General features: G+C 37.7%; 2 protein-coding genes across 6 annotated transcripts in view; one reads left to right on the top strand and one right to left on the bottom strand.

Moving 5' to 3' along the window:
- MAPK8 (mitogen-activated protein kinase 8) overlaps nt 1-13,657 on the top strand; it is a 185,648-nt gene that overhangs the window by 78,406 nt on the left and 93,585 nt on the right. Inside the window, exon 1 of one of the 2 annotated variants that reach the window (XM_052677724.1) lies at nt 2,453-2,858. The exons of the other annotated variant lie outside the window; for it this stretch is intronic. The gene's annotated coding sequence lies outside the window, so the exon portion shown is untranslated. Of the gene's footprint in view, nt 1-2,452; nt 2,859-13,657 lie in introns of those variants that run through there. 2 annotated transcript variants of the gene reach the window in all.
- FRMPD2 (FERM and PDZ domain containing 2) overlaps nt 1-13,657 on the bottom strand; it is a 53,472-nt gene that overhangs the window by 14,203 nt on the left and 25,612 nt on the right. For 3 of the 4 annotated variants that reach the window (XM_052677706.1, XM_052677704.1, XM_052677705.1), the window contains exons 22-32: nt 12,617-12,831; nt 11,961-12,059; nt 10,754-11,118; nt 7,715-7,997; nt 6,661-6,819; nt 5,867-6,041; nt 4,620-4,830; nt 3,661-3,698; nt 2,319-2,405; nt 1,840-1,904; nt 143-304 (exon numbers count right to left, since the gene is read on the bottom strand). In XM_052677706.1, the coding sequence (XP_052533666.1) occupies nt 143-304; nt 1,840-1,904; nt 2,319-2,405; nt 3,661-3,698; nt 4,620-4,830; nt 5,867-6,041; nt 6,661-6,819; nt 7,715-7,997; nt 10,754-11,118; nt 11,961-12,059; nt 12,617-12,831 (1,859 nt within the window). The remainder of the gene's footprint in view (nt 1-142; nt 305-1,839; nt 1,905-2,318; nt 2,406-3,660; nt 3,699-4,619; nt 4,831-5,866; nt 6,042-6,660; nt 6,820-7,714; nt 7,998-10,753; nt 11,119-11,960; nt 12,060-12,616; nt 12,832-13,657) is intronic. The other variant, XM_052677707.1, reaches the window with a different exon arrangement.

The raw sequence follows: 13,657 nt of genomic DNA, 5'->3' as shown, positions 1-13,657 counted from the left end.
CCCAGCACCGAGCGCATTTTATACATCTCTGCAACTCATGAGTCCTCTCTCCTTTCTGCATTAGTAACTTCCTTGATCTCCCTCTCTTTGCATCTTTATACCATGAGAGTGCACCACCAAAATGACGAAGAGCAAACCCTACCTTAAGTAAGATGTCACCAACTTGAAGCCTCCCATCTAGATCTGCAATACTGTTTGGGCTGATGGCTTTTATTAGGATAGCCCTGCCATTTCTGCCGCCAACCAGCGCAAATCCTAGGCTTCCATTTTCCGCTTTTTCCAATTCTATCTTAATAATGAAGTCCTACAATACAAAATGACACAGTAAGAGGTGGAGTTTACTCAGGGCGCTTTTTTCATGTTCATTTTTAATACGAAAGAATTATATTGTGCTTTACAATCCTTTGTGGCTGATATAAATTGTGGGATATATCCTTGTCTTGGATGGCTACATAGAGCTTCCACTGATTTATAGCATCTACATGTATGTATCAGAATGAAAGTAGTGCATCCTTATTTACATAAGCTCTATTAATAATATCCAGTGAGTAAAATGATCTCATAAAACTAAGGAAACATGTACTTATGTAACCCTTTCATAATACATCAAATACATCACCTTCATTGACAAGCCAGTCACTTTTATCTCAAGTGTGACGCTAACTCAGTATGTCCTCCGTTTTTTTATTGTTCTGTAATGCAAGTCTTAACCTTGCAGCCCCAATGTACCTCTCTGTTTGGCTTTAGCACGTCATTCACTTTTATAATCAGCAGCCTTTTTAGGGTCAAGCATTACGTCGGAAAGAGCAGCAACCTAGAAATTGTTATGATTTGCAGCATGACTGGTTCCAGTGATATATGTATCATCCTCAGAAATTATTTCAGTGAGTTGAACAGACAAGCTATCATGGATTAAATGGTGTGGAAGAAGCAGTAATAGAGATGACTTAATCAAAAGCCAGAAAATGGTTCTAGTTTTTCTTCCAGGTTGGAGGTCTAATTTTAACAAGAAACAGCCATTTCTTGTAAGCTCCAGCCAAGAGAAAATGAATAAATCTATTTTCATGAAATATCAGTCACAAAGTGGGCAATTCCAAGCAATATTACTTTCCACATATTTGCGCAAACAAAAGCAATGTTTGCACTTGTGAGACGTTTGAAGCATTGTATGCTGAACATGGAAATTGATTTTTTCCCCCCTGAACATACCTGTGTATTTTGAGAATTTATTATTTCAAAAATACAGTTACTCTCACTAGCTATTGTAAATCCAAACCACTCTGATATATGTCAACACTGAAAATACTCTAAAGATTTGGAGTAATTTTGTCCTCTTTTCAGATTCAGTATTTCATACTGAAACATGAGTCTCAAGTTTCAGTGAATGTTTTGATTTGTTGTGGGAAATACTTCCTCATTACTTTCACATTTATTCTTCCCAGAATCTTACACTGTGGCATTCTATCTCTCTTTCCTGCACAACTTTCTTTCTAAGCTAGGAGTTAATTTTGGAAGCTATTAAGAGTACTATGAAGACATAATGGAGGGGCTACATCCTGTGGATCTTGGTTTCATTATCAAGCTGTTAAGGTAGTAATACTATATAGAAAACCAGCAAGAGAGGGGCCTAACCACTGGAGGTGCTGAGCGCACACAGGACGAGTGCACGCTGAGGCAGTTCAACACTTCACGGTATGCTTTCCAGAGCAATTGTGTTCACATTTTAAGAGAAACTGGGGATGAAGTAAATACATTAAATGCCACTATTGAAAAAATCTCAGTCACTATAGCACACTTTACTTGATGGAACACCTCATGCTTGATAAAACTGCCCCTTACCTTACATTCTGGAGAACTGGGAGTGCTTTGCTGAGCTTCACAATTTGTTTCCTTCAAATGTTTCTCTGTGAAAAAGCAGAACGGTTTTCACCACTGAAATATGGTTCTGTGGTATAACACTCAATATGATAGAGACATAATAAAACATTTCATATTTGATGTGTAAAATTTCCTCTGGGCTTATGTACATTGCTTCTTTTGTAGTACTCCTGAACTGAGCATTCTGCCTATGATTCATGTGAACCTTTTGCCTCCCAGAGAGCAGTTTCCAAAACAAGCTTTAGGAGCTGCGTGTTACAGGATCAGGGCCACCAGCTGGAAAACAGATGATGTACTTGCATTCTCTGAGACTCTGAAGGATACAGAATTGCTTACTAACAATTAATCTTTCCCCAGTATTTCCAGCACCACCTACCAATTTCATTTACAGAGAGGACTAAACCTTTTTTAAACTCTACCAGAAAAGTCAAGTTCCTTACCGTGTTGGCTTAGTAGATGCTGCTCTTGGGAATTCAGGTTTTCATTTGAGAGACAAGTATCGTCTTTCTCTGTCTCAGCAGGCAGCCCTAAAAGCATACATGGAGGTTTGTTCTGACAGGCCTCCCACTCAGCTTCATGTACACAAGGGAATGTAAACTCTGTTCTTAGATCACGAAACAAAGCATCAATATCCAATACTGATGCTGTATGAGGCCGTGTGAGACAGTTATTACTGCATGATTAAGTTTACTGAGTTGCACAGTGATACAAATAATAGTTTCCTGAGCTGCAGAAGTATTACATCTCATTTGTTGCTATTTTTAAAATGATAACAAGAACTGGAGATCAGAGTGAGTCATTCCAGACATGTGGCAGTGCTTAGGCAGAGGATTAAGGAGGTTCTATCACTGTCTGCAGAGCTGTCTGTACAAGAAGACAATGATTTGGCTTTGATTTCCACCCTGCCCTGATCTTTACTTTTGAGTTTTGCTTTGTCATATATAGATGATCTCACTTGTCTTCCAGAAAATTCTCTTAAGGTATGAATTATATAACATAATATGTTCTGCTGTTTGTGTTGTTTAGTTTTGTTTTGTTTTTTTTAATTCTATGTTGCATTTGCCATTTCAGTATGCATTTTTATAACTAAGAGAATACATTAAATGAAGGCTTCTACTAGAGATGGTCACAAACAGAATATCAAACAACAAATCACTGTATATTTTTGCAGTGCTTTACGAAAGTTAAGAATCTTTTTTTTCAAGGCCAAGAACCATCTCACTGTACAGTTAATAAATCTGCATCAGAGCTGGATCATAGATAAAGTGTCTTGAGAAATCTCCTGGAATCTACAGATCTTACTAGAGAAATAAAGTAGAGCAATAACTGTAGCCCCCTGATAGGCTCCTTTATTAATTAAAGAGATTGTGGTTCTGCCCATTTTTGTTATTGATATCAGTTTAAAACGTCAGTCCAGGATGGTTAAGTTATGGCACCATATTTAAAGCTCAAATTCTCTAGAAAAATATTGCAGAATAGATTTAATCAAACCAGAAGTTGAATATAACCATGAAATTCCCATTAAATATTAGCAAATAAATAAAAATAAGCTGACTGCACAAAATGCAAGTATAGATAAAATTTTAAATTTTTTTGAAAAGAAATACACGCTTTGATTCTCTGTAAAGAGCTGTCCATTTTTCTCCAGATTCTTAACAGAAATACTGAATGCCAAGTTACAATCTATTAATAACTGTTTAATGCAATGAATCAATAACAAATTAATACTAAAATCAGAAGCAAATCTTGAGCTCAAATCCAAAAAACTTTAGCCTTACTTACTATTTTCTTGCTCTATAGGGACCACAGGATTGCCATTTCTGGAGGCAGAAAAGTGCAATATGTGAGCCATTAAGAGCTGCATGTTTTTAAAAGCACATATGAACGCTATTTCTGAAAAAGTCAATTTTTAATTAAGTTGTATTTCTAAGATTTTGTTATACTTAATGGTGCTTTTCTAAAGAGCATTTATATCAGTATATAAATATACACTGTCCTTAATAACAATGAAATATTTTACTTAAATTGGTCTAAGAACGAAGGAATATGTTATAATATCTGTTGCAGTACAAAACTTCTTCAGGGCTCGGTTTCACTTGCTAACACAATGCAAGTTAATAAAACACTGATAAATGTTTGTTGGACATCAAGATTGCTGTGATGAACACACTATCACTAAATCTAATTGTGTAACCTAGTAATTTACATATTTTGGGGTTACTGTTTGGACTGTTGCTCTAAGACCTTAAGGGGCTGATTTGGTATCAGTCCAGAGCTCTGTCAGATTGCAAAATGAAATAAACATAAAGCGTGATGAAGGGGAATTCTTAGCTGTATGTTCCTGAGCAGCCTGGGGATGAACATTTTATCACGTACTGTGGAATAACTGCTGGATTTTCAGCATTTTTCTTAAATATTTCGCCACTGAAAGTAACTCAGAGGTTCCCAACAGAGGCAGTTAAAGGATTCACATTTGTGTTTCGATGATGAAGTTTGATGAGTTATGATGCATGTCATGTGAGTTCACCTACATTCACATCTTCCTGTGTTAGCTTTAACTACAAAGAATTAAGATACCTTATGGGTATCGTGTACCAGTATACACCTTCAGAGCTGTGAGGTACAGCATTTTTCTTGTTTGGTTTTATTTTTTGACTTGCTAATAAAAGAACTAAAAACCTGCTTTAACATTAGAACTGAAATTGAGAATGCTCAGATTCCATCTGTCTGCTTCGATTTACCTTGTTGCTTTGATTTGGACATTCTGGGTGGCAGCTTCGCACACTCTTACTGCATCATCCAGGCTGATGCCCTCAGTCCACAGCCCACAGATGTACAGAATCTGATCTCGTGGCTGCAGACTGCCTTCCACACTGGCAGGAGAGCCAGGCACTATGTCTAGAACATAAATACCTTGTAGCTTGCTTCCAGCTCCTCCTGTCAGCTTCAAGCCTAGAATAATGCAGATAACAAAAATCCTTTTGTGGCAGCATGTTTTGAATTTCATTGTCAGTGCATCCTGATGGAATATATGAGGGTCATTGAAAGATAGGCTGAACAAAACACTGATGAACAAAAGAGCATTTTTCCCCCAGTAAGAGAGCAAGAGTGACATGCGATTAGATGTTCACAGAATATTAAAAAACTTAAACAGTGTTGTCCATCTATACACTTCAGCTGTTCCGTGGTGCTTTGTTTCAGCTAATGTCAAATATGTACTTGAATAAGACTCCCTTGTTACCACAGTACATAAGTGCTTTGCGATGTCTTCTGTAGGGTGTGCTATCATTCCCGTTTTATAAGTAGGGAATGAAAGTGCAGGACAGATAAGGAGGTACCTCACCTACAAAGCAGTATGGTGCAATGATAATCCAGTAGTTTCCAAACAAACTAGTTTCTGAACTGGAAACAGGATCCTATATCAAAGTAAAAATAACTATGCTGTTTCCTGGATCCACAGTTGTGCAGTACCTACTGCATTCTAAAGTAATAACAAGATATTCATACTGTGGGATTTCTTTTATTGCTTGCATTGCACAGTGTAGATAAATAAAACTTCATGTCTTTGATGAATCAAGCATTTAAGCAGAGTTTTTTTGAATGCCAGGCTGTTGCCCTAACTAGTAGCTCATCCTTCTCCTTTTTTTCCCAAATAGAACTTTAGTCATATCAGCAGGTAGCAGACATTCATCATCTATCAACAATTTCTAGCAACACTTTGTATTTCAATAACATAAAAATATGAGACTGAAGATACGGTAGAAACTTCAGCTGATAGTGTGATCATACAGATATAGCTTCAGCTTCCAATAGCTTGATTTGTCTAATAAGAGTTGTCTTCCTTTATGGTTCTATTGAAAAGAAACTTCTCCAACCCATTGTCATGTTGATGGAGGAGAGCACGATCCAAGACCACAATTGCCCTACAATTATCATATCACCACTATTATCTTTGCCTAAAATAGTATGCATAGTACTTACTACACACCTAGCTGTCCGTTGGCACCTTTTGTGAGAGTGATTTCAGGAATGTCATCTGGCCTAATAGAAGGACGTGGATCGCTGCCAGCACGACCAACCACAAGGTGCAGATCAGGAGGAGAGCTCTGCAGCAAACTCAGGGCTTCATTGCATTGTAAAGATGTGACATCAATTCCATTCACCTAAATGAAAAAGATAGATCTCATTGACTGTCATCATACTTTTTCCTCCACTCCAAATACTGCAATATGAGCTTAAATTAGTTTTCATTCTCATATCATTGCTTTGCTGTGGCACCTAATGTCTGTGAATGCATGCAACAGTTAAAAAATTACAATTGCAGTAAGATTTGCTTTTGAACTTTTGTTTTCCTGAATATTCTATCTTCATAAAAGTATCTTCTTTTCCTTGAAACTTGAAGTCCTGTAGCAAAAATGAAGGAAGGCAAGTCTAATGAAATGAAGATGAACTTCAAAACAGGTTTTGTTCACACATTACACAGGACACTGCATCTTTTGTGCAGATCAGTGCAGTTTATATCACTTATTAAGGAAGACATTTAGTGTCTCAGCTGTACTGCACTACTGCTAGATGATTCTTGGGTTTTGCCTGGTCATACAATCTATTCAGTCTGAAGTTTATTCTACTGAAGTCAGTGGAATTATATTTATTATATGATTCATTTGCACTTGCATGCATAAATATGATAAACTAGGCCCTATAAAAGGAAAATTACTAAAGCTAAATGACATTGACCTGCACATACTTTCCCCCCTGTTTAAATTCAAAGGATTACTGTACCATAACGATTCTGTCTCCCCTTCTTAGCCTTCCATCTGACAGGGCAGGCTCATGCAAGATTTCATCAACATAAAGACAGTTGTCCACTTTGTTAAGAACCACTGAGAATCCATAACCGTTGTTCTCTAACCTTGTCAAAGTCACAAAGACCTCCATTTCCTATTAAAGCAAACACAAGATATGTTTGATGTAGGCTTTTCTGTTGCTTCATTAACATTTTCCATTATGTTTTATATGCAAATAGGAATCAGATGTTCAGATGGTATAAATAAGCAGCATATGTAAGGATTTCTCTGGTCTATCACTGCTATTGTTCCAGAATTCATTTTATTTCTTCATACCTCTTTATACTTCAGCTTCACGGTGATTGATTGACAGGGCCTAATAAGGCATGGAATGCCATCAGGAACTGACATTTTGGCATTTTAAGTATATAAAATGTCATGGAGTCCTCAGATCTGACAAACGTTACAACAGAGTTCAGAGATTTCAGTTGCTATTGCTATTGCTTTTCCACTAAAGCAAATAGTTGGATCTAAATTTTATTCTCAGTGCTCTCGAATTAGTTGGAATTCAGAGCTTATTAGCATCAACAGGAATGCAAGATGTTCAGCTTTTGGCAGGACTGATCCCTATATTTTGGATAGTAATTAGTATAGGAGTTTCTTATTGGAACTTTACAATAGTAGTATTGTAACAAAGTGATTTTCCACAGGAGTTTAAAATATGGCAAAAATTACGGAATAGCTGACACCCATTAATTTAAGGATAAGTCTTAGGCCTCTGTGCACTGGGAATAATACTGCAGAACGATGATAAGTTAAAACAGTAGGAATTTCAAGAGCAAGGAAATAACCTTAAAGGAAACGGTAAAGCGTTCTGTAGAGCTGGGCATACAGTAAAATTTGGACATTTCTGGAAAGCGAGAAAAGTCATGCAGATATAGCATAGATAATGAGTTAAAACTAATTTTTTTAAGAATGACACATTCTTAAAGCTGTCACATTTCCCATGTCATTATCTACCTGTTAATAATCTCATGCCAATCACGTACCCTAGTGCAATCCTCTTTTTCCTCCTCTTCCTCCATGTCTTCCCATTCATTGTCACTGTTCTGTGTGTCTCTAGCAGTCAGGGATGATGAAAAAGGGCCACAGACACGTGGTTGTGAGGTCACCAAGTTTGTGGAGACAGCCTCTGGGCTTCCTCCTCTTGAAAATGAGGTCACAGATGTTGAGCTGATGGTGAGATACTCTTCATCAATAGGGGTTAGAGAGAGAATTTCAGACATACAATTTCTGTTTGATACATCACCATCACTCTTATTAAACACAGGGCTGGAAAACAAAGAGATCGTAGTGCTGGAATTTTCTTCCATATCCTTTATTAGACGGCCACTGGAAAATCTACTGCTTATACACATCATGATTTTAAGTAGCATACTAGTTATGGTATTAAATGGCTGCCTCGGTCTTCCAAGTATTACTATAAAACAAAGAGGAAGTAATCAACCTTTTGCAGAGCTCTTAAAAACATTTAAAAGCTTTCAGCCCACAAAATCTTACACACTTTCTTTTTAAGGCACTTTTGATGTTTCTTTAAAACAGTAATTGGGTAATTCCTTGACCATTAGTTGTTTCATCTGTCACAAACAATTACCTTATCTGATAAGCGATATGCACACCGCAGCACTATTACCATTTTTATATGTGCATTTTTCTTCTTGAAAAATAGCTTTCAGCCACATTCTTTGCTGCTTTTATTCTTATTCTGCATGTCTGGTATGAAATCACAAAAGATCCTCAGTGTTAAGTTCTTGTTTCAAAAGTTGTCTATAGTCAAAAGGAAAGTATAGAAAAGTAGAAAAACATGCTTTTTGGATGCATATAGCTAATAACCTCCAGTGGCACTTTTAAAACATTGACTAAGACAAGAAAAACTGTCAAGTTCATGCTATATATTCAGTGCAAGGGGCTGTCTACTCTGATAGCTTGTACTGATGCAGGGAAGAAATGAGTTGTATATCTTCAGTGGCACAGCAAAGCTGATAGTGAAACTGGAAGCTTATGAACTTTAATAGCTGAAGACATGTACAACACTGGGAAAGAAGACGGGTATATTTAACACAAATGTTAAAGGATAACAGCAAATACAGTCAGCTCCTTTCTTCAGGTGACAGGAAATAAAGGATTAAGTTCAATGAACCTTGTCAAGGAGTGTGTCACAGAAACTGTCACATACCAGTGATGTGCTGATTGACCTTCAAAGTATGAAAGATATTTGGCAGAGCTACACAAGCTCAAGGCAATGAGCCAGCAGTGGCCTAATCACAGCCCAGCTTCTAGCCCATCTCTGCATCAGCAAGAGGAACGCATGAGTCTTGGTCCTACTGGACCACACACAATGTGCACTGACATGCTAGATTTAGCCTTTGGAGTCTGAGTGATCCCCCAATTTGGACTTCTATGGGAAAACTATGGGGTGAAATTCTTCAAAGTAGTTTTGTTGAAGTTTCTTTTTTTTGGCAATAGGAAGAGTGAAAGAAATTTTCCATGTGACACCCTGAGCAGTAAACTTTTTAGCAGTTGTATCAGAAAGCTTTTATGTTTGCATGAAAAGTGTTGAGCAATCTGAAGAAAAGAAAGGGGAAACCTTTCATTAATGCCTATTTCAATATATTAGCTTATATTTATGGAAGGGTCATTTAAATTGAGGTTACATTTAAAATACTATTTGAGATACACGGATTGTTCTGTCTGCCTTTTGAAAATGCAAAAACTGAAACTAAACGATGCTGAGATATACCAAACAAAAACAATTATTTCAGAACTTCTTTCTTGGGAATAATCCAAGGTTTTTCTTTCAGTTGATATTTTCCCACAAGAAACTCAGTTTTGATGAAACTGTATCTCTTGGCAAGTGTGTTTGCTACAGACATATTTCTGCTGGTTTTAATCTCAGCAGTAGAAAACTGTACATGCTTCACTTATGAGTTTGAGTGAAATTTCTTTTCTCACTAGGGAGGAACTAGAAGCACAAATAGCAGTTACGGTCCCACAGGACTTGCAGTCACTCAGTACTGTGGCTCAGCAATGTCTGGAATATGTGATTCACTAGTTCTGAGCTTGCTAGATGTCAAAAGTTTAAAAAAAAGATTCAAATGAGTGTGTGAAAAAATAGAAATGAGTTTCTAGAGAAAATTGTAAAAGCTACAAGTTAGAGGTTTATGTGAGGCATTTAATTTTTATTTCCATCAATCCTTTCTGTTCTGATAATTTATCTTTGTGCTGAGAAAAATGGAATGGATCATCTTCTGAATGCCAGTGTCTGGTATAAAACAGTATAAAAGGAGGCTGAGTCCATTTGCACTGCATTTTATTGCATAATTCCTCTGGCTCAGGGCTTCTATTTGCTTCTGAAGACAGGAAAATAACTTTTTTTTTCTCCATGATCACAGTTTGTCTTCAGAGTGTTTTAATTTTCTCTGGAAAAATTTGAAATTAAGAGATTATACAGTAAGAACTGCTTGGAGCCTACTTAAATGAACTTTGAGAAAATTCAAAGATCACAAAATAAATAAGAAAATTTTTGGTTCATTTTTATGTCACAGAATCACAGAATCACAGAATCACCCGGGTTGGAAGGGACCTCAAGGATCATGTAGTTCCAACCCCCCTGCCTAGCAGGGCCACCAAACATCCACATTCAGATCAGGTTGCCCAGGACCCCGTCCAACCTGGCCTTGAACACGTCCAAGGACGGGGCATCCACAACCTCCCTGGGCAGCCCGTTCCAGGGCCTAACCACTCTCCTTGTCAACAAGAGTCTTTCCACTGATTTCAAAATGCAGCCAGCTTCAGCTGAACAACATAAATGATTGCACTAGCGCAGCACTCAACTATTTTGCAATGTGGATTTCTTCAGAATTCCAATGAGAGTAAGCAGAGCAGATTAAGATAGTCAGAATAAGACGGTAATGCAAATTTTTCATTAATCAGCAGTAGCTAGAAGCAGAGACGCCTACTTAACTCTAAGCAATTTACTTTCAAAACTCTAAGAACCAAAGGAAAGGGCAGATTTCAGTATTGCTTACTTTTCAGCACATTCTAGTTCACAAGGCGAGTAGCAGTTCTGCTTCACTTCTTCCTCTAGAGAGTGAAACTCTTCAGAACTGGCAGCTTCTTGATGAAACTTCCAAAGATCCTTATAGGAACTTTCCCTGGGAGGCATAAGTCTCTGGGTGGGATTCTCTTGAGACTCTGTTTCCTGGTCTTCGTAGGTTGAGCTCTCCTCGTCAGGAGGTTCACCGAAATCTGCTGCCAATGGAGAATCCAAACAGTCTTCAAGGTCTTGAGAGGTGCTACCTCCATCACTGGTAGATGGGTCCAAACTATTTCCTGCCTCTGGACTGCCTGGCATCTCTGCCATAAATGCCTTAACTGGAGATGGTGCTGGAGTCTATAAAACAAACAAACACAGAAAAGTTAGTATAATTTTTTTTTCCTTTTCTTTAAGAACCAAAGAAGTTGCAGGGGAATTATCAACTGGTTTGTTTCCTGGAGATGATTCTGATGGTCATTTCTATCTGTCCATAGACAACACTTATAGGTCCTGCTCAGACAATAACCAGGAGCAGGCCATTCTGCATAGAGCAAATGCATTTTCATGATAGGAGAGTACTTGTGCACATATCCATAGTGTAGGAATAGTAGGAATAATAAAATTACCTTTATTCTCTATTACAGTTGCTCCTGGTTGTTTTTTCTGTTTGTTTGTTTGTTTTCTGTTCTGTTTTGTTTTTTTTTTTTCTTGTTGATTCTGGTAGATATCAGTAAGAAACCAAGTAACCAGTTGAAAACCTCAGTTCATTTATTTATGTTTGTTAAGAAACAAAGCTCTTTTTTCCTCCCACTTTGGTGAGTAATAATGCTACCTCAAACCCACAGATTACAATGGCTGCAGTTGAGAGTATCTGCAGCTTATGGCTGAGGATCTAGTGGAATGTTTTTAGAAGCAACATTTTTAGAAGATCTGTTTGGACATGTACTTTGTCACTTCATTGACAGTACTGTAACTCAAAAGTTGTTGCACTGGGATAAATATATTTCAAGTCTGTCAAATTTCTAATTTGGTTGCAGTTGAACTCTAGAAGGAGTTGAGTTGCAGATGGGAAGAGAAAGGAATGGAATTGGATACTGTAGAGAAAAGGCAAGGTTGCATTATTCAAGGCTGGATAGGCAAGGTAGTAGTGTTTTTCCAGGATTACTGAGGCAAGTTCACTGGCAGAACCTTTAACTTACCAGGGCAGTCTGCTCAATTTCTGGAAGAACACCTTTTGGTGGTCTGCAGAGAAGTAGTGTGACTTCTGAAGGAGCTCCTCTCAACAGGTGCAGGACATCCTAATCGGGGAAAAGGAACATTAGATTTCTTATGGAATAGTTTTTTTCCCAGTCAGTAATACATGTCTTTTTACTAAGAAATAAATTCTCTTATAATCCTTTTTTACCATTTAATTTCTTCATGTGAGAACAGAATTGCTCATTCCAGGCAAAAAAATTTCCCTAGACTTACCTCAGCTGATAGAGATTAGAATCTGAGGCACTGGTATTTTGGATGATGTTATAAAACAAATGACCATAGGGAATAATGTTTCTGTTATGCATAAGAGCATCAAAGATTCCAACTAATTAACAACCAGTGTGCGTCTAACAATAGATTTTGTGCATCAATAGTGGAAAGCTAGAAATTAAATAGCAAAAAATATTCTCTGTAACAATTATGTTACAAAGGAAATTCTCCATATGAATTCTAGAGAAGTCTTCTACATAAAAATCAAAATCATTATATGCAAATTCTGTCCCCCTCTGGTGATAGTGAAGTTTAAAAGCAATTTCATCCCATTGTCTTTATTAGCACATTACCCACCAGGAGGCCCAGGGACAGTAGTAAGTTGTACCTGATACAAGAGTCCTTGAAGAGATTTCCCATTCACAGCCAAAATGATGTCTCCAACTTCAATTTCTCCATTCTCTTCAGCTGGCTGCCCTGGAAACAGCCTTTTGATTCTGACAATAGCTCCTCCAAGATATTCATAGCCTTCTTCTTCCATCTGAAGAACACTAAAGCCAAGGCCTCCAGAATTCTTTGTCAATTTGACTTCAAAAGTATTCTCTGTTCAGAGGATGGATAGGAAAAAGAGTGAGCTCAGTTTGTATATAAGAAACTATATATATTATATTCTCCACAGACCTTTTCCCTGTGTGCTGCTGAGTTATATCTTCTGATGCTAATAACAAAAGGTGGTTTTATTCTTCCTTTAGCTTGCATGAGGCCTAAAATTCAGATAGGCAGACTGGCAAGAATTGGATTCTATTCCACCATGTGGCCGTGGACTGTATGAGATCTGGTACAAGCCCTCAAAGGAAGTAGCAGTTTATACCAAAAAAGTTCAAGCCCTATCCATTTCTGACATTCTTCTGCAGATTTTGAGTAGGACTTACTATTCCGTAGTTGTCTGATGTTAATTCAGGAGTTGCACAAACCAGCATAAGCTAGAAACAGAGCAACTGTTCTTTTCAGACAAGATGGACAGACCAGCCATTTCCCAAAAATCATACCTGCATTTGAACTCCTTTCTGCAGGGGACAAATTGGAGGAGCAACTGCCCTATGGTAAAGTATGGTGGTGATTATGGGACAACTTTACAATAAAAGAGAGGGCATTTGTTGGATAAAGTCAGTGAAAATGACCTCTGAATTTTCTTTCAAGAACTGAAGTGATGGCATCTCCCAATCCTGGCTGTGGAGCAATAGTTCACCCTACTTCACTCCTGACACAACATCAGCAGGTATACTAGCCATGCTGCCTTTGGGTAACAGCCGAGCAATATCAGTACAGCTGCTTGCTGCTTGAGAGTGCTGTGAGAGTATAGAAAGGAATGTTCCCTGACAGCCTCATCTCAGGAAGGCTGAGAGATATAGTACTTATGTCTATGAAA

The sequence above is a fragment of the Tympanuchus pallidicinctus genome, unplaced genomic scaffold (genome assembly GCF_026119805.1).
Source record: "Tympanuchus pallidicinctus isolate F22 unplaced genomic scaffold, pur_lepc_1.0 scaffold16, whole genome shotgun sequence".
Lineage (NCBI taxonomy): Eukaryota > Metazoa > Chordata > Aves > Galliformes > Phasianidae > Tympanuchus > Tympanuchus pallidicinctus.
This window is presented reverse-complemented; position numbering and strand designations above follow the sequence as displayed.